Raw genomic sequence first — 19,155 nt, forward strand, 5'->3', positions numbered from 1 at the left:
CCAGCAGGTAGTTGCCCAGGCTCTGCAGTCACTCACAAAGATCCCTCCATGTTCAGGGAAGACGGTGCATAAAGGAGTTTTCCTTCCCTTTCAAAGCCCCCCTGCAAAATGGGCCTGAGCTCTTCCAAGGCGCATCCCAAGGTGACCAAGGTGGCACCGATGCGCTCCACAGAGGACCTGCCTTCTCTCTCTGCCCTGCACCGGCTCCCCAGTGTGCCAGGACAGCCCAGCCTGCACCCCTCAGATATGGAAAAGTGGGGAAAACCCATCTTCCACCTGGAACTTCCACCTCTCCGGGAGACCTGGTATGGGAGGGCCTCTTCAGGTAAGGAGGTCGTGGCTGGAATATCGTGAACTAGTGGCATCAGCTGGGGCTGTGAGTTTGCCCACTGCAGTGTGGGGTGGGTGTAGGTGTGTGCACAGGCTGTTCTGCATCTGCTTTTGGCCATTTCCAGGACATTTTAGCTTTTCAAAAACTCATTCCCCCTCCTCCCACCTCCCCTCCACTCCATGGCATGTTTTGGGAAGTGTCTCACTCACCAGAGCCCAGATCCCAGGCTCCTTGCTCCCACCAGTCATATCCCAAGGAACAGCCCAGCTCCCCAGCGTGGACCTGGCACATAATGACACTCAACTGTGTCCAAGCAAGCCCTTGTCTGGCTACCCTGTAACTCCCATCATACACCTTCCTGCTCGCCTGCCACTGCTGGACGTATTATTAGCATTAACCTAATTAGAATGAGATTCTGGGCTGAGTGCTCAGCAGGTAAAATGGCATTAAAATAAATACCAGCCCTGTCCTGTATGGGGCTGATTTCCCAAGCCAGGAGCAGAGGAAGGGAGACTGTGTGGCTGCTGTGTTTTCCTACAAAGGGCACCATGCAGCCTTTAAACTCCCTCTGTACCCAAACCATTCCTGGAGGTAAGGAGGGAGGTTTGCATCCATCTGGAAGTGGCTGTGTAGCTCTCTAGGATGATCTGGGTGGTGACAAACACTTCCCACAACTGTTTTAGGTGAGTGTAGTGAGAAAATTCCATGAAAACCAGCTGAGTTTGAGGAAGGGCGATGCAGAGGAAGGAGGATCTGCAGCCCTGGCATCCTCCTCCCCACTTTTCCATTCCCAAAAATCAATTCCTGACACACTTTGAGTGGCCTTAAGAACTGCTGCCTCACAAGGGACTGGATATTTCCTTCAGGATTGTTCATCAAGAAGCATCAGGAAACTGTGAAAGCAAATAAATCTCTGGCATGATAGCAATGACATTCCCGGAACTGAGGTCTTGGGGAGAATACAGATCAGATCTGGCTGTACAACAGCAGGTTTCATTTACTGCATGACAGCAAGAGCAATTAAAATATTCCTATTCTGGAAAACTATCATCACTGGGCATTTAACAAGTGCTTGTTAAAAATGCGCATTTTACAAAAATCTCCAACTCTCCCCCCCCAACACCCAACTGATGCCATTTTCCATTACTTTTTGTTTTCAGAAATAAGAACTGTATGCTCAGGAGGACTTGAGCGATGTATTAGCACAAGCTTCTTTCTAAATAAGCAAAGAGAATTCCAAGAGAATAGATTTTATTTGGTTTGTGAGGGTTCAGCTTGGCTTGTGTTAAATCCAGATTCCCCCAGAGGGGAGAACCTGCTGCTGCTAAAGTGCAAGGTTGAAAAACAGGTGTCACAAGAATGCCTTCAGCTAGGCCTTGGTGCTGTTCCCTGCCTCAGGACTGAGCAGGTTGAGGGACAACGAGCCCTTGGCCCCAAGTTCTGTATCTGTAGAGGACAGGGACAAGTCTCCTAAAAGACACATGCACGGGTAGGATGGGAGGGAATAATTTAAAAAAACCCCAAAGACAAAGACACCCATAGCCTCATAAGGGAGAAATAATTTCCCCAAAGCTGTAACCTTCACCACAACAAGCTTCTTCCAAGTCCCAATCCCTTCCCTGTGCCATATCCGGTTTCTCAGCACTGTGAGCCACATCCTTAAAAATTTTCCTTAGATTTCCTCCTTAGAAATTCCCTATGTGCTCATTTACCCTGCAGACAGAGGCAACGACTCCTTAACCCCCTTTTGCCCTGTCAGGCTGCTCTTTCAGTGAGTGTTCCACCAACAGCTGAAGTTTTTGTCCAGAGGAGCTTCCTGTGCTGGAAATTTTCACTTCCTACTCCCATTCCTGCCTGCGCAGAGCAGCTGCAGCTTCACCCTGTGGTTAATCATTGTCAGGGCTCTGCAGAGCCCGGAAAACATTTATCTGATGGAGTCACTATGTCCTCCCATACCTCAACACCTCACAGTAAGAAATTCCTGGCTGTGAGGGTGGTGAGGCCCTGGCACAGGTTGCTCAGAGAAGCTGTGGCTGCCCCATCCCTGGAACTGTCCAAGGCCAGGTTGGACAGGGCTTGGAGCAACCTGGGATAGTGGAAGGTATCTCTCCCCATGGCAGGGGGTTGGAACTCGATGGTCTTTAAGGTCCCTTCCAACCCAAACCATTCTGTGACTCTATGATCATCTTCTCTCTCTTCTCCAAGAGCCCAGCCTGGTGATCTTCTATGAGGCTTGTAAATGTCCCCCATAAGCTGACCTCCAAAGTATTATTTTTCTTGTTAAATATAACTGTTAAATTTGGCATCATCTATAATGTAATTCCTGCACTGCATCCCCAACTCTTTTCCCCTGTGGCCACCTTGGGGCTCCCACCACGTGGAAGCAGATGCTGCTCAGCAACACCTCTCTCAACTCTGCGTATAGAATGGAATTTAAACACTTCAAAACAGGTTTTTGGGGGAGAACAGGTGGGATAAACAGACAAATTGTTTCATAAAAGAAATACTTACTGCACAATCAAGCGTTTATTTGTGCAAGAAAAGAACAAAAGAGGCGGTGGTGTCCACCTGGGAGCACCAGGGCAGAACAGGCCCAAGCCAGGATCATGTCCAGGCCTCAGTGAAAGCACTACTTTAATAAATAACAGGGGATCAGTGGTGTGTAACACGTTTTTCTGGACTGATTTCCAGAGTCTGTGATCATACCACTTGTCTGACCACAGCCCTCTAACTCCTGCATCACTGGCTGCTGTAGCCCAGCTCTACCACAGTCAGTAAATCATCAGAGGTATTTCCCAGTCCCACCAAAAAATAATAGTAATAAATCTCAGGGGCTGAGCAGCAAGAAAAAAAACCCCAAAACTGCTGCCTGTGCCCAATTTTTACAGGGCAAGCAGTGAGGAAGCAGCAGAGCTCAGGGGTTTCTTGGCCAGCTGATGGTCATGAGCCATGGGAGGAGCAGAGAACCCTCGATCACACAGGGGACCCAGGGGCTGGGAGAGGCCCCAATGCTCCCAGGAGACACAAGGACGGTTCTGATCACATATAGGATGCATGAGAGGTTGTAGAGAGAAGCTGGACAGGTACATGGCAGATATTTGTTAAAAATCACAGGCACAGGTACATCTACTTTATTTCTTCAGCTAATAGAATACTCCATGTGTTAATGCAGTGAGCAGAGAGAGAATTTAGTGGGACATGCCAGCCAAAAAAAAAAGGGCAGAAAGCTATTGCTGAGTACATCTAAGCAGCTGATGACCACCCAAAAGTAACTTCATCCATTTCTTTAATTTTGAAGGGCCCCTCTCTTTCAACACCGTGCCGGAAAAGGAAGGAACCAGCATCATTAAGCAGCACCCGCCTCGAAGACCTCAAGTAAGGCGAGTTTGAGAAGCTCCTCAGGAGCTGCTCTGATTGACCCCTCGATGTGGGCTTTCTGGGGACATGGGCATCCCTAGATGAGCTTTATGTGCTGTGGAGACACCCATCAAGGACACATGAGATCACCTCTGCTGTAATGTCCCACTTTCCTTTGGGGTGTTCAGGTACCTGAAGCTGAATCCTGGTGCTCCCAGTGGGCAAATGTGGTCAACACAGAGCCCTTTGCAGAAGGGATCCAAATAGCATTGTGTGGGGCTGGTTTTGGCTCTTCAGCCCAAGTATCCCGTAAAAGGTCTGGCACCATCTTGGGAGCCAAGAGTCAGGTAAAGCAGACAGACATGCTTTGCAGTAAGGGATGCTGAAAGAGGAATTATTTTAGGTTTTGAGAACTGCTATGACTGCTCTGTCCCTGCACACACTCCCCTCAGTTTCCCCATCCTGCACTTCCCAGATTCATTCCTCCCCAAGGCCTGAAACCCGTGACTCTGCCTGACCTGGCAATCAGGTTTTTCCTCCACACAAGCGTTACCACTACATAACTAAAGCTCAGAAATATCTTTCTATCTTTATTTCTATCTTAATTTCTGTCTGTCCCTGTACTTGGCACTGGTTAGGCTGCAGCTCAAATCCTGTGTTCAGGCATGGGCAGAGACACCTTCCACTATCCCAGGTTGCTCCAAGCCCCATCCAACTTGGCCTTGAACACTTCCAGGGATGGGGCATGGATGGCTTCTCTGGACAACCTGTGCCAGGGCCTCACCACCCTCACAGGCAAGAATTTCTTCTTAAAATCTAATCTGAACCTGCTTGGAGCAACCTGGTCTAGTAGAAGGTGTCCCTGCCCATGGCAGGGTGTTGGAACTAGATGGTCTTTAGGGTCCCTTTCAAACCAAAGCTTTTAAGAACTTCATGATTCTATGAACAGCAAACCTGCTGGAGGAGGGGTGCTTTGCTTGAGCCTTCCTTGCTTTGAATAAAGTCTTTTTAATATTGTGAAGAACAGAAGAGCCACCGGGCAGGGTCAGTTAAACCCCCTCCACTCGAGGCCGTGGCTCTGGCTGACACTGGTGGCTTCAGAGAGCAGAGGTGGCACCAGCTGTTGAATAAGTTGTCCCTGGATTTGGTGGGAGGACGTGACAGCAGCACCTGAATTGAGCCCAGCTACACCCTGAGAACTGTTGTGCGGAATCACAGCCTCCTTTAGGAATCTCTTACCAGCATGGAATTTTTAGTCACTGATCTTATTTCCATCACGACTGTACTTAAGCATAATTAAAACACTGTTAATACTCGTTGCAGGACAAAGACACTGTGAGTCCTACCCTGTGCTTGTCCCTTGCTCTTAGGGAGTGTGCACAGCACCAGCAAAAGCCCTTTTTCCTGTGGGAATATCTTCAAAGGCAGCAGAGCAGGATGATGTGGCCTTCTCAAGGACTTTTAGAGGATTTCAGTCAGAGAGTATTTACAGAGAAAAAGCCGATGAGGTTCACAAAAACTAAAGAAAAGAGTCAATTTTCCAGCCAGGGACACAACTTTATCCAAAATCCTGGAGCTTGGCTTCCCCACCAGCAGAGGGACATGAGCCACGGGACATGGGCCTCCATCCACCCCACGCCGAGGGATCCTTGGTGGCATCCAGGAGCGATGCACAGCTCAGACTGCAGTTTGTGGTGTCACATGCTGCCATCTAGTGCCGTTTGTTAAGCTTCATGTTCAGTTTTGTGGGGTTTTTGGTGCTAAGAGACGTTTGAACTTAGGGCCTGACGAGTTCCCCCTTTATGTGTTATTGCTGACTTTTTTCTCCTGAGTTTTGCACGGATTTAGAGGATGCTTCAAAATTACAGTTCAGGCTTTGGCAGCAGTTCAGTGCAGACACTCAGAGACATGTCCCCATTTATTGGACACTAATTCATAATCAAGGAGTTAATGATGTCCCAAATAAACTGTAAGCCAGGTCTTACTGTCAAAGTCTTTGATTATGCTCCCCTTAGTTTTTATGGAAGCTCCCCTGAGCTCCCATGTTAGAAGGGGACACTAGAAAGAATGAAATCAACATCCCTGGAAGTGTTCAAAAAGTGTGTAGTTGTGGAACTTAGGGACATGGTTTAGGGATGGACCTGGCAGTGCTGGGTTAATGGTTGGACTTGATGATCTTAGAGGTTCTTTCTTATCCTGATGATTCTATGAATACCATGACATGAAAAGGCTCAGTAACATCTCATAGTTTGAAATCATTTAAAAAGGCATCTTAGCTCCTCAAGATAAAAGTCCATGCTCAGAGCAGCCTGTAGAGCAAGTCTCTGCCCACTTCCACCCCCAATAGGAAAGGCATATTGTACCATGCACAGTTCTGCAAAGAAAGATCTTGCTTAGGCCAACATGAAGAAGACTGGTTAGACAGTGGGAACGATGCTCTGGCTCTCATACAATTGGGATCTGCCATTGGATGACCTGATAGGATACTTTAGATTAAATTATGGCACCTCTCCATGCTCCAGCTTCACCATGAGCAGTGTGAGCTGTGGGTTGTCTTCACTCTGGTCTTGGATGGAGCCTTCAGTGATATTAAGGCTCAAAGAGAAACACCCACAGGGATGAAACTAATGTCAGACTGGGCTTTTGCTGCTTTGACTGTGTGATGCAAGAGACTTCCTCAGTTTTATCCTCTCCTGAAGGGCCAAAGGAGATGTTCACTTCCCTGAGATGCCAAACTCCTTCCTGTATCCCAAGCGGCCAGGCCAGAATTGGAGCTGGCAAAATGTCAGGGTAGTTTCATATCAGGTTTCATGATTCTGTGGAATGAGCAGTGCTAAATATTATAAATATTGGACTTGCAGAGGCTTGAACCCGCCGTCCCTCTGCAAACAATCACTCCTGTGAAGCCCTGGAGTCAGCGAGGAGTGGCTGCAAGCCCAAACCCAAAGGTAAGCACGTGAGTTTGTGCCCATGCACAGGCCATTCCTGGCTGCAGGATCATTTCCCATATAGTTTGGGCACCCCAAAGGGCAGAAGTTGGTGTTTTACACTGTTTGTGCTCCCGTCCCTGGCTGAGACACCGGTGTGTGGGTGAAAGGATCCAAAATAAGGGGAAAGTTTCTGAATTTCCAGCATGGCAGTTCCCTGGATGAGGTGGACCTGCTGAGACAGGATATTAAATATTTTTGAGGCTAAAAGTGTGAGGACTACCTTTTTTAGTGTCTGGGTAACTTGAACACCCTGCAGTCGGTGGGGAGAAGGGAGAGACCTTATTGCTCTGTACAATTCCCTGGAAGGAGGGTAGAGCCAGGTGGGAATCGGGCTCTGCTCCCAGGTAATAAGTGACAGGGTGAGAGGAAATGGTCTCAAATTGTGCCAGGGGAGGTTTATGTTAGATCTTAGGGAAAATTCCTTCACTGAAAGGATCGTCAGGCATTAGAACAGGCTGCCCAGGGAAGTGGTGGAGTCACCATCCCTGGAAGTGTTCAAAAAACATGTGGATACGGCACAGGAGGACATGGTTTAGTGCTGGGTTTGGAAGTGTGGGGTTAATGGCTGGACTCAATTATTTTACAGACCTTTTCCAACCTTAGCAAATCCATAAGTCCATGATTTTAAGGCTGCAAGTACTGTGTACTGTAAACACCCCCTTCAACCCCAAAAATGCGAAAGTGGTTCTTCCCTTTGGATCATGAGATTATCTTGGAGAACTGACTCAAGTGAGGTAACACCTCAGGGGGCAGAAGCACTTATGTTTATTGTTTTAATGAAGTTTTTTCCCCTCATGCCCCAGAGCTGTGAGATAAACTGCAAGTGCAGTGGAAATCTGGGATGAATTTCTGCAAGTTGGCTATGCAGAGAGATCTAGGAGCACCCGAGGGGTTTGTGAGCTGGTGGCTCTTCCTTCCTCTTTCAGAAAGTGCAGGTGTATTTATTTACATCTTTAAATACATGATAGGTGCTGGAGAAGAGGGGGCAAAGCCTGAATCACCTCCCTGGCAGGAGACAGCACTTACACAAGCTTCAGATGCTGGACTTGACCCGCAAGCGACGAGAGGTAATGCCGAGATGGATTTGGGGTGGGGATGGGGCTGTCTCTCCCAAAGACCAGGAGACCTAAAGCCTCTTACTGGGAAGGTGAAATGAAGCTTTCCCAGTGTCTTCGGCAGAGGAGAGGTGGAAAGCATCCCCAGGGCCCCTGTGATCAGTAATTACCTCCGATTTTTCCAACGCTTTGCCCTCGTTTGGCCATGACTCCTGGAGAAACCAAAAATCTCTATCCTGGTCATGTTGTGTCACGTGCCCAGTTTGGCAAATACCATTTGCTCAGGTTAAACTCCTTGACTGTGCAGTCATTCCCAGGGCCAACCCCCCAGTGCTGTGCCATGTTAAGATGTTAAAACGTCTTAACTCCTCTGATGTTTGTGTTTATGACTTGTTTGCAAACCCAGGCGGAGCTGAAGCGAAATCTCCACAGAGAGGCAAAAGCCAGTAAACAAAAAATCAAGGAATTCAGCCCGATGGACATCCTTGACACTCTCCAGAGAAGTAACAGCAACGAAAGCCGAGGCCTCGTCCCTGCTGAGCACAATCAGCGTTTTCATGAAGACGACCATGGTGAGTAGAATAATTTTCCAAGGAGCTGTAAAACTCACCAGCCTCTTACATGTCATCAAAGAGGTTTCCCTATGGAAGATGCTTCCATTGCTCCATCTCCTGCAGTGACAAGATGCAGGTTCAAAAGGCTGGGGGAAGAAGGCTGGGAGATGTGTTTTTGAGACAAAGCATTGGGATACCTCGGAGAGGTCATAGGGCTCTGGGCTGTTTCTCTGACAGCATCCAGACCCAAGTGGATGTGGATTAAAAGCCATGAACAAGGCAGAGAGGTATAAACCCAAAGTCCTTAGGGCCAGGCCCCTGCAGGAGCAGGTTCCCACTGTCAGGAGAGTCTTACTTGTCCCATATGCCCCCTGTACAGCAAACTGAGTGTGAGAATAGAGGGTGTCCCTGGGGTCCAACATCCTTAGAGAGTCAGGACATCCATCAGGAAAAAGCATCCCAGGATGCTGGATGGGTGGAAAACAACCCTTACACCAGTTTTGGCCCCCTGCCATTTCCCCCCAGCACAGGACACCTCCTGCTCCAGCCTGGGGTATGCACAGGTGGACGTGGCCTGTGACAATGTCCAGTGGTCACTCTGGCAGGGTTGGAAGTCGCTGATTAAAACATGCCCTACCAACTCTCCTTTGAGATGTGAGTGACTCTGGGGAGCTGCAGCCAAGCCCCAGCCCCACCCTGCCCCAGTGACAGCCCCTCATTCCTGGAGGGATCACAGGGCTGAACCACTGGCAGCTGAGGTCAGTGCTGGGTGCACATCTGTGTGGTGCCCTGGCAAAATATATCAGGGCACATGGTGCAAACACTCAGCTCGTATCTTCGTCTGGGGTCAAGCAGGGTGGCCTTCAGAAGAGCTTGTCTGCTGCACCAGGTTGGGTACAGCTCAGGGCTTTCTGCTCTGGAGAAAGGAATTGTGATACTCCCTTGCAGCAAAGGGGAAACCTGGATGATTTGAGGTCACCAGTTGTTTTCAGGGACCTTGTGAGATTGTTTTTAGATAGAGCAGTCAGTCTTGTCTCTCCCCCTTGGCATGCCTGAAGGACTGAGGGGAGACCTCATGGCAGCCTGCAGCTTCCTCACAAGGAGAAGCTGAGGGGCAGCACCATCTCTGCTCTCTGTGGCCAGTCACAGGACCCGAGGGAAGGGCTGGAGCTGTGTCAGGGCACGTTTAGTTTGGATATCAGGAGAGGCTTTTCACCCAGAGGGTGGCTGGGCACTGGAACAGGCTCTCCAGGGAAGTGATCACAGCCCCAAAGCTGACAGAGCTCAAGGAGCATTTGGGCAACACTCTCAGGCACACAGTGGGATTTTTGGTGTTTTCCTGTGTGAGGCCCGGAGCTGAACTTGATGATCCTTGTCAGCCCCTTCCAACACAGCAAATTCTATGATCCCCTGATATTTTGGGGTGTCTTCTGTGTCAGAGCACCCTTGGGAACACTGGACTCCTGTCATCCTCAGATGACCATGGGGTAAATGTTACAGTCACTCAGGTTAATCACTATTTAGGGTTTCTTTTTTATACAAAAACTGCTTCCCACTGTCCCTTAGGAAGGGGAAAGTGAAGTGAATCCCATCCACCACTTCAGACTGACATCTAGACACAAGCCCTGTTCTGCTTTGCTTCCACGTGACAGCCCTTGGCACAGGCTGGAAATGTACCACTGAGGGTAAAAGTGCTTAAATCAGTGAAAAACTTGTCTGGAGGTGAACTTTCACCAGGAGAAAGGGGAACAGGCTTGGCTTTCTATTCCCTTGTGTTTCTTCACCTCAGCTCTCTTCTCCTTAGGGATAAAGCCATATTGCCTCCTGTCAGACTCTATAACCTCACCAAATATAATCCTGAGAGAATTCTACCTCACCCTGCCCAGCCCTGAGCAGGGGGTCTGGTCTTACAGGGGATCTCTCAGGATCTTCTTTACGTGCCTCCAGCAGCCCACAGACACTTCCAGCTAAACTCCAGGTGCCTGAGGACACAGCTCAGCAAACACATATTTGATTTTTTTCTCTCCCCAAGGAAACATGTGGGGTGAAGGACTCTCCAGACAACACGATGGAGCTGAACTGTCTCCAGGCAGAAGAGGGAAGGTCGACCTGTGGTTCTGCAGGGAGCCCCAGACGAGGGATCTGTTCTGGGACAGCTCCAGCACAGGGTCTGATGAGTGGGAAAGGGAAGAGAAGATTCACCGCAAACCTGCACTTGTGAGGACCAAGACAGAGAGAGTGTCCCTCTTTGATGACTTCTTTGACAGGGATTTCTAGTGGCACAGCTTGGGGTGAGAGGGATGTGGTGAAGAAACAAGCTCTGGTGGGACTGGAATTCACCCCCAGAGATGGATGGACTGAGGGTGGAGACACGGTGCTGGCTGTAAGTGGCACTTCTGGGAGCACGGGCCAGGGGAAAGGGCAGCTGGAAACCAGGAGGTCACTGATGTGGAGCAAATAATTACTGTCTGGGTTGTGTGGCTGCACCAAAATATCTGGGGTAAAATGCCTTGGACAGAGCAGCAATGAACTGGGGGTAGAGAGAGGAGGAGGAGGATGGTAAAAAAAAAAAAAAAAAAAAAAAAGCAGAACCTGGAAAAAATTCTGGGTTAACCCTAAATATTAAATTCCAACTGAAATTAAATGTTTCACTTGCTTTTGGGTCACTCAGTCTTTCTGTTTAAGTTGGGTTGAACTTTTTCTAAACCACAAAACCCAGTTCAAAAAGCAAGTTAAAATGATTTACTCAGGAAGTCTTTAAAATAAATATTTTGGCATTTCTAAAACTCCTTTTTTGACTTTTTTTTTCCTCTCCTCTCCTGTACCAGACACAGAAATACTTGTACTTTCTTCAGTATCAACCTCCAGTTTTGTACTATTCTGAAAAATCCGGTTTTGGTTCACCTCTTTTCTGTCAAAGAGGTTCTTGCAGTTTCCATCTCACATGAACAGCATTTTTAATTAAATTATCTGCTTTTCCTTATAAAATAATTTGTTATCTGAGAGGGAACTTCCCCCATTTCTCCTGTCTCCTATCTGGTTGTTCCTGTAGGTCCATCCAATCTTGTCCTTTCATTTTTCAAGCCAGGACACCCAGAATAACTAGATCTGGAGTCAGTTCTCAATTATCCAGGACAAGCAGGACTTGGACAGCTCGGGACAGATGAAGCTTGTCCTGCATTGCTGTCCCAAACCTGTGCTACCTCCCACAAAGCTGTTGTGGTGTGTCTGCTTTGCATCCTCAGCTTCCTGGCTTACACAGCCAGGAAAAGAGCAGGAGACACATTTTTACACCTATTTAAGGGAATGAGACACCCGTGGCTGACTCAGTTTCAGCAGTATTTAGCTTTATGGAAAATCCCAGGCAGAGCAGGAGCTGGAAATCACAGCCAAAGCCACACACAAACCAAAGCTGGAGACTCCAGCCCAGCATTGAGCTGCTCTATTGTGATTTCACCTCCTTTTGACATCCCGGAATGTGTGGCCCATGGCAAGATGTCTACAGCTTCATGGGAAAAACTCCTCTTTGGAAAAATCCCACACGGCGTGTGGGATTCCGCTGAAAAAAAGCAAGAAAAACGAACCCCAACACAGGGAAGGAGGAGGAAGAGGAATTATTTTAAATAGGAAGAAGAGCTGCTCATGGCTAATGAGTCCACGTCTGGAGCCTGTGTGTTTTAAAAATGCCCTGAGAATATTGTTGATAGACTCAGTCATCGTGTGTGAGCTGGAAATATCGTGAGAGCTTTGAGTTCGACGTTGAGGATGTGCTGAAAAGGTCAATGATTTAATGGGCTGGAACAATTAATCTGGCACTTGTCTATACACCTGTTCTCTTAATGATGTGACACATCTCCCTTCTGTGTTCCCATCTGTCAACAATTAAGCTATAATTGGTGGAAATGCAATTTATCTCAGATAGAGCTGATTAGTTTTCCAATAATCATGTTGCCAGCCTTGGGGAAGAGTGCTGCCCACGGAGAAGTGCCTGTGGACCAGTCGATCCATATCCCAGACTGCAAAGAGGAGACTCTGAGCATTAATTTATCAATCTACAATGGGCAAAATTTCCTCTTACAGAGGCAGTAAAATCAGCAAACCCTCTTCCATTACAGGGGAATGGCTTCACACTGCCAGAGGGCAGGGTTAGATGGGATATTGGGAAGGAATTGTTGGCTGTGAGGGTGGTGAGGCCCTGGCACAGGTTGCCCAGAGAAGCTGTGGCTGCTCCATCCCTGGAAGTGTTCAAGTCCAGGTTGGATGGGGCTTGGAGCAACCTGGGCTAGTGGAAGGTGTCCCTGCCCATGGCAGGGGGTGGAATGAGATGGTCTTTAAGGTCCCTTCCAACCCAAACCATTCCATGATTCTATGAAGTACTTCTGGTGCTCAAAATTGTTTGGCCATGCTGTTCTTGATTGTATTAATTCATCACAACCTGTAGAGAGGCAGGGTGCAACTCATCCTCTTCCCATGTTTTCTAACATCCTTCCAGATGCTGGAAATGAAAATGTTTTCTTTGTTACTAAGTATGAAACTTGGATTTTTCCACAAATTGCAGAAGATTAAAACAACCCCCAGCCTTACACAACTGGTGTTCTGCAACTCATCAAGGAAGACTTCACAGGGCCGTTTTCCTCTGAATAGTTCCCAATCCCAAATGCTGGATATTAGCTCATCATTGGAGGGCTGAGTGATGTTAATCAGCTTTAGAAAGGAGGAAACTCACCCCTCACCATTTCTGGGCACACACAGCTTCGTTCCCAGTCACACACCACAGAAACCAATCTGTGTTTTAGCAGAGCCTCTCACCTTGACCCCCATGTGCCTCCCTGGGGAGGGAGAGACTGGAGCACTGCTGCATCCTGGCTGCAGGAATGTCTGTGGGATGAGTATTAAAGGATAACAATGAGGAAACCTGCACAGGGCTTGATTTTGGTGGCAGGCAGAGGAGGAAGAGCGAAGAGGGAAGGTTTCTGAGCAGGGAAGTAGAGTGAGGTCTGTCTGACCTAATTCTGGCTACCTCAGGGCTGTGAAGATATAAACCAGTCAATGTGCTGTTAGAGCTGGGAGAAGGAGTAATGGATATCTCCAGGGGTTACATTTCTCCCTGTCTATCCTGGGATGGGTGAGTTACCCACTGGTTGAAAGAGGTGTTTTGGTTGCTATCTCACACCACTCAAAGCCTTCAGGCAAGGCTTGACCCCTCCTGCAGGTTAAATGTGTCCACACAGAGGAGCTGTGCTGAGGCAGAAGCTGCTCAGCCCGGATTCAGCACCTTCAGAAAATTCACACGATCAGTTTTCACCAAAATTACAAAGAATGGAGATTTTATGCAGTTCATGATGTGGATATGGGCATCAACAAACGCCACAGCCCAGAAGAAAGGGGAGATGTAGGTCAGATAGATCCCTGCCCCACAGCACAAGGACATCTGATCTTCTCAGGGAAATGGTTCTAGGATGTTTTCATTGCTACAAACACGGCCGGAGCAAACCAAGTTCCTCCAGCTCAGGATTAGCTGAACCGGTTCTGCTGAAGTGTTAAATCAAAATGATAATGCTCAACCTGAAGTCAGGTCCAGCCTGGCAAAATCATTAGCAATTAAATGTACAATTCATGAGAGGAAATGCCAATGAATCCTCCTTCTGTATTTTAAAAAGCAGCCAGGGCTGCTGCAATATCTCTGTTACTGTTCCTGAGCAAAAAAAACCCTTTATTTAATTACACTTAGTGAGGTGTTAGGTAAACAAAGCTGAACAAAGCCATGCTGTAACTGGATCTCATTGACTAGTCTGGATTAATGGGATTTTCTAACCTTCCTGATGCTCTGTCCCACCTGGTGCTCAGAGTATTTGACTTCCTCAGGAATTTGAGTCTTCAGCATCACATAACATCCTCCTTCCCCAGCACACACACACACACACACACACACACACACATTCAAAAGCAGAGAAAAACCCCACCATCTAAGCCACTGGGGTGTATCCAGTAACCTTATTAAACCCTTTATCTGCCCTGCCTCAGGGGAAGGTGTGTGACAGGCCACTGGGATTGCCTCAATCTGCTTACACAAAGCTGCAGAGAAAAGCACCCGAGAACACCGACTCCAGCAGCTCCCTTTCAGGCTGTACAGGAAGATTAAAGTCTTATCAGCAGCTTGAAAAATACCAAACCTGGCACGTTTTGGTTTGTCTCACCGGTATCCTCAGACTGCTCTGTGATAGCACAGCCCTAAACCTGTTGTTTTCCAATGTTCTTACAGCTTCCAGCTTTCTTTAAATAATTCCTGAGCAAGGTCAAGAGGTGGCAAAAGGGTTGCCAGATGAATTAAGAGGAAGGAGGCAGCTCCTGTTTCTCTCTGAGCCTCTTTACCTGCCCCCGATACTGGATTCTGGGATGCCCCTCCTTCCCAGCCGTGCTGGTGTTGTCTCTGTCCCGGGGAGAACGTCCATCTCTGCCAATGCCACAGAGCTGCCCACAGATCCCTCCTGTTCTTGCAGAGGTAGGAAAAAATATTTATTTCTTGCTTAGCAAAAGGGTTGTAGCTTTTTGCCACCTACTGACATGTTTGGGAACGGCTCATCCAGTGAATTCCTGCAGGAAGGCTCAGTCATGCGCTGGCTCTGGCTGATGGTGCATCCAGGATGGGCTGAGTGGGACATGAAAATAAAACCAGGAGTGAATGTGGCACTTGGCAAACTGACAGGAGAGCATCACCTATTTCATGGAATCATAGAATATCCTGAGTTGGAAGGGACCCACAAGGATCACCAAAGTCCAACTCCTGGCCCTGCACAGGCAAACCCAACAATCCCACCCTGTGCCTGAGAGCATTGTCCAAACACTCCTTGAGCTCTGTCAGGTTTGGGGCCATGACCACTTCCCTGGAGAGCCTGTTCAGTGCTCAACCACTCTCTGGATAAAAAATCTTTTCCTAATATGCAACTTAAACCTTCCCTGACATAGCTTCATTCAATTCCCTCCGGTCCAATATTTGATCAGTTGGTCCTTGCTGTAATTCCCTCTTTGTTTCAGCACCTCTTTCCTCATTCCACGGAGCAGGAGCATGGGAGAAATCATGCATCCTGCTTGCAAAACAAAGCCTTGCTTCCCTTCTCTTTTATCTTGCCCCAATTCATCCATTTTTTCCCCTTTCTCTCCACCTAAATTCCCTGCCTGTCTTTCGCCCTTACCCAAGGGACCATCCTAGCTCTGCTGAGGGCTTCTGCTCAGAGGCCAGGAGGTCCTTGCAGGACCCTGCTCATGGCTTAAGCTTCATTTCAATCCTGTTTCGAGGGCTTAAGTGGGATACAGAGCCAACAGTGTTAACTCATTGCTCAGAGTGGAGGGGTGAACTCACTGCTCCGTGGGGGAGACGAGCACACGTGCCCATGTCTCCAGCCAGCAACGATGGACAACTGCTCCGGGAGAAAAGAGGAGCAAGAAAGCACCAGTTTTGCAGTCACCCCTTGCAGAAACACACTTTTAATTAAATACTGAGGACCAACAAGTTGCCTCTTACCTGTGACCACTTAATCCCAGCTCCAAACAGCACCCAAAGGCAACCGGCGTGGCTCAGGACTTGGGTCTGAGCTTAAAATCCAGGCAGTTGTTTAACACGCAGCCCCCCCCTCCTTCAGTTTAGCCAGGCTGACCTAAAAATACAAGTTTTGCCACACAAAGATCCCTTTGAGACTTGTTGGAGCTGATCTTTTTTTCAGTGCTCCTCTTGAAAAAAAGCTACTCATTTTGCTGCGTTGCACTACACAAGGACCGTGAGCCCGTTGCTGCTGTGGTGTGATGGGGATTGATAAAATAACACACTTAAAGCTTTTTTTTTTAAGGTCATATGGAGAATTAGCATACAGTGCTGACACAGTTCAGCATCCAAACTTGGATGCTTAAAGGAGGAGGTATTATTTCGAGCAAAATTAATTTTATATGAAAGGTGTCTATAGTCTTTGCAAAATATACTTTAAAAATTGTGCTTTTCCCTAAGAATTTTTCACTCTAAAAAAAAAAAAGAAAAAGAAAAAGAAAAGAAAGAAACCAAAAAAGCCATCAAGATTAAGGGCAGGGTTTGGGATTGGGATTCTTCACTGGTTTTCATTTATTGAAATCCCACTTTTCAGCCACAACAACTTATTGTCGCTATTTTTGTAGAGATAATTTGCAACAGTGATCTGGTGAGATTTTACTAAACATAATCACAAAAATGTGGCAGAAAGTACTGTCCTAAAGTTAAAGCAGAAAAACAGGGAAAACAACCAAGAATCCCTTCTATCTCTAAACCTAATTTTTGTAGCATCCTTTGCTTTCAACTTCTAATTTTCTCACTCCCAAGGCTCCTCAGATCCACTTCGTGGTTGCAAGGAGGAGGTCTGGAACTGGAAAAAAAAAAACAGAAAAGCAAAGATTAAAATTTTCCTGCAGACCCTAAATCTTTTTATTTTGCTGTGAAACCAAACTGCCTGTCCCCTTTTTTGAAGCCAAGGACGAGGAGCTGGGCACATCCCACTGCTGCTCTGGGTTTGGTATCTACTTCCTTCGTCCTTTGGGCACATTATGTTGCTTTGCCCTCATTTATTTTTTTTCCTCCTCCCTCCCATCTTTCCAAAGAAGGTGATACTTAATTAATGACCCCCAGGGATCTTGTGCAGCTGAGTTAATGCTCGGAAATTTGCTTTGAAGGCAGCCAGGCTTGCACAGGTTCTAAGGACAGAGGGATCCTTCCTTCCCAACTTCCCACATGATGCTTTTGGCCCTGGGAGCCCACTCTGACCTTCCCATGGCAGGGACTGGTCCTGCTCAGGTGTTTGCAGCCTCTCCCACTACGGCCCTGAGCCTGGCACTACAACAAGTGGAGCCCTTTTTCCGTGCTTAATCAACCAGATTTCCCATCAAGATCTAATATCATAGAAACATGGAATCATTTAGGTCAGAAAAGCCCGCTAAGGTCACTGAGTCCAACCATTTCCACAGCACTGCCAAGGCCACCACTGACCCATGTTCCCAACATCCACACAGCTTCTAAATCCCTGCAGGGATGGGGGCTCCACCACTGCCCTGGGCAGCTGTGCCAGGCCTTGATGACCCTTTGGGCGAGGAAATTTTTCCTGCTATCCAATCTAAACCTTCTGTGGTGCAACTTGAGGCTGTTTCCTCTTGTCCTGTCACTTGGGAAAAGAGAGCAACCCTCTCCTGGCTACACCCTCCTTTATATGTAGGGATGGCTTCAGGCATAGATGGAATAAGACAACTCTTACAGTAAAAGTGTGGTGAGGAGGTAAAGCCACCAGGGGCAGTTTAGGCATGTTTAGATTAGATACTGGGAAGGAGTTCTTGGCTGTTCTCTGGGCCCTGGCACAGGTTGCCCACAGAAAGCTGTGACTGCCCCATCCCTGGAAGTGTCCAAGGCCAGGTGGTTGGACAGGGCTTGGAGCAACCTGGTCTAGTGGAAGGTGGCCCTGCCCATGCAACATGATGGTCTTTAAGGCCCCTTCCAAACCAAACCATTCTGTGATTCTACAAAACACTTCAACCTCTTTGGGGTTTTGTTCCAGCCAGTGATACTGAACCACTGTTTCATCAGGTCCCTCCTCACAGCTTCCATCCTGTTTAAAGCCCTCGTACAGCAAAGACTTGGCTGAACATCCACCAGCCTGTCATGATGAGAGGTCAGTAATGATGTGCAAGAGCAGGAAGGAGCTTTATGGCCTTGTGGGAGCACCTGGATTGTAGGGATTGGTGGTGGACCTGGTGGATCTGTCAGTCCATGGTGGTGGCAGAGGGATTCCCTTCAAGCGAAGCAGAGGAGCCCACGATTTTGCAGCTCTAGGATCAAGTGTTTGGTCTCCTCTCTGCAGCACTGTGGCTTCCACAGAAAGATGTCACTTCTGGATAGAGGAGCTGAGAGACCTGGGACATGCATCTTCACCTGCCACAGGAACACAAATATTCAGCTGAATGTAATGAAAGTTTAGCCAAAATTTTTGCTCCTTTTATGTGATGCACTGATGAGTTTTCTGATCCAGGCGTTTGAATTATAGGAGTTCAGTCTTCAACTGGGTAAGAATGAAAAAAGTAATTACAAAACATTAAAAAAAGGGGGAATAAATCTATTATAAAAAAAAAAACAAAAACAAAACCAGAGAACACTGCCAAATATCTGTCTGAGTTGGAATTAGGCAGCTGCAGAGAGGGAAAAGGCTTTTGTTTACCGGCAAGAAAAGTCATGTAAGTGGCTATGATGGAAATAGTTAAAACGGGTGAGGTCTCACCTCTTCATTTCCCAGCTTTCAAGTGCTTTGATTCTGTACCTGATGTTCTAGTTAAGCACAATAAGGCCTGCCTTTGTGCTCGCACCAGGCATTGGAGAGGGGCACTGAGATCTGGAGCAGGGAGTGAATCCTTGCTAACAAAAACCTCCATGGGAAAACATTGCTCTTAACCCAGATATGTCCAGATTCAGGCTCCCTACTGAGAAAATAAGACCTGCCTATGACAACCCTTCCTATTTGCTTTGCTTGTTTGTACAGATTGAAGTAACTGGAGCCCCTTTGCCCTGGAGCCGGGCTGGGAGAGCTGGGGGTGTTCAGCCTGGGGAAGAGAAGGCTCCAGGGAGACCTGAGAGCCCCTTCCAGTGCCTTAAGGGGTTCCAAGAGAGCTGGAGAGGGACTTTGGACGAGGGCCTGGAGAGACAGGACAAGGGGGAATGGCTTCAAAGTGACAGAGGATAGGGACTGGATATTAGGAAGAAATTCTTGGCTGTGAGGGTGATGAGGCCCTGGCACAGGCTGCCCAGAGAAGCTGTGGCTGCCCCATCCCTGGAAGTGTTCAAGGCCAGGTTGGATGGGGCTTGGAGCAAC

At 47.8% G+C, this 19,155-nt stretch overlaps 1 protein-coding gene across 1 annotated transcript; it reads left to right on the forward strand.

Annotated features, from left to right (window-relative positions):
- Window positions 1-10,872, forward strand: CCDC198 (coiled-coil domain containing 198). Its single transcript, XM_027662556.1, has 6 exons — window positions 1-325; window positions 3,630-3,706; window positions 6,550-6,636; window positions 7,647-7,745; window positions 8,140-8,305; window positions 10,320-10,872. The coding sequence occupies exons 1-6, from the start codon at window positions 109-111 to the stop codon at window positions 10,562-10,564; spliced, it is 891 nt and encodes a 296-aa protein (XP_027518357.1). The 5' UTR covers window positions 1-108; the 3' UTR covers window positions 10,565-10,872.
- The last annotated feature ends 8,283 nt before the right edge of the window (window positions 10,873-19,155 follow it).

Source organism: Corapipo altera, unplaced genomic scaffold, assembly GCF_003945725.1.
Source record: "Corapipo altera isolate COAL_440 unplaced genomic scaffold, ASM394572v1 169, whole genome shotgun sequence".
Lineage (NCBI taxonomy): Eukaryota > Metazoa > Chordata > Aves > Passeriformes > Pipridae > Corapipo > Corapipo altera.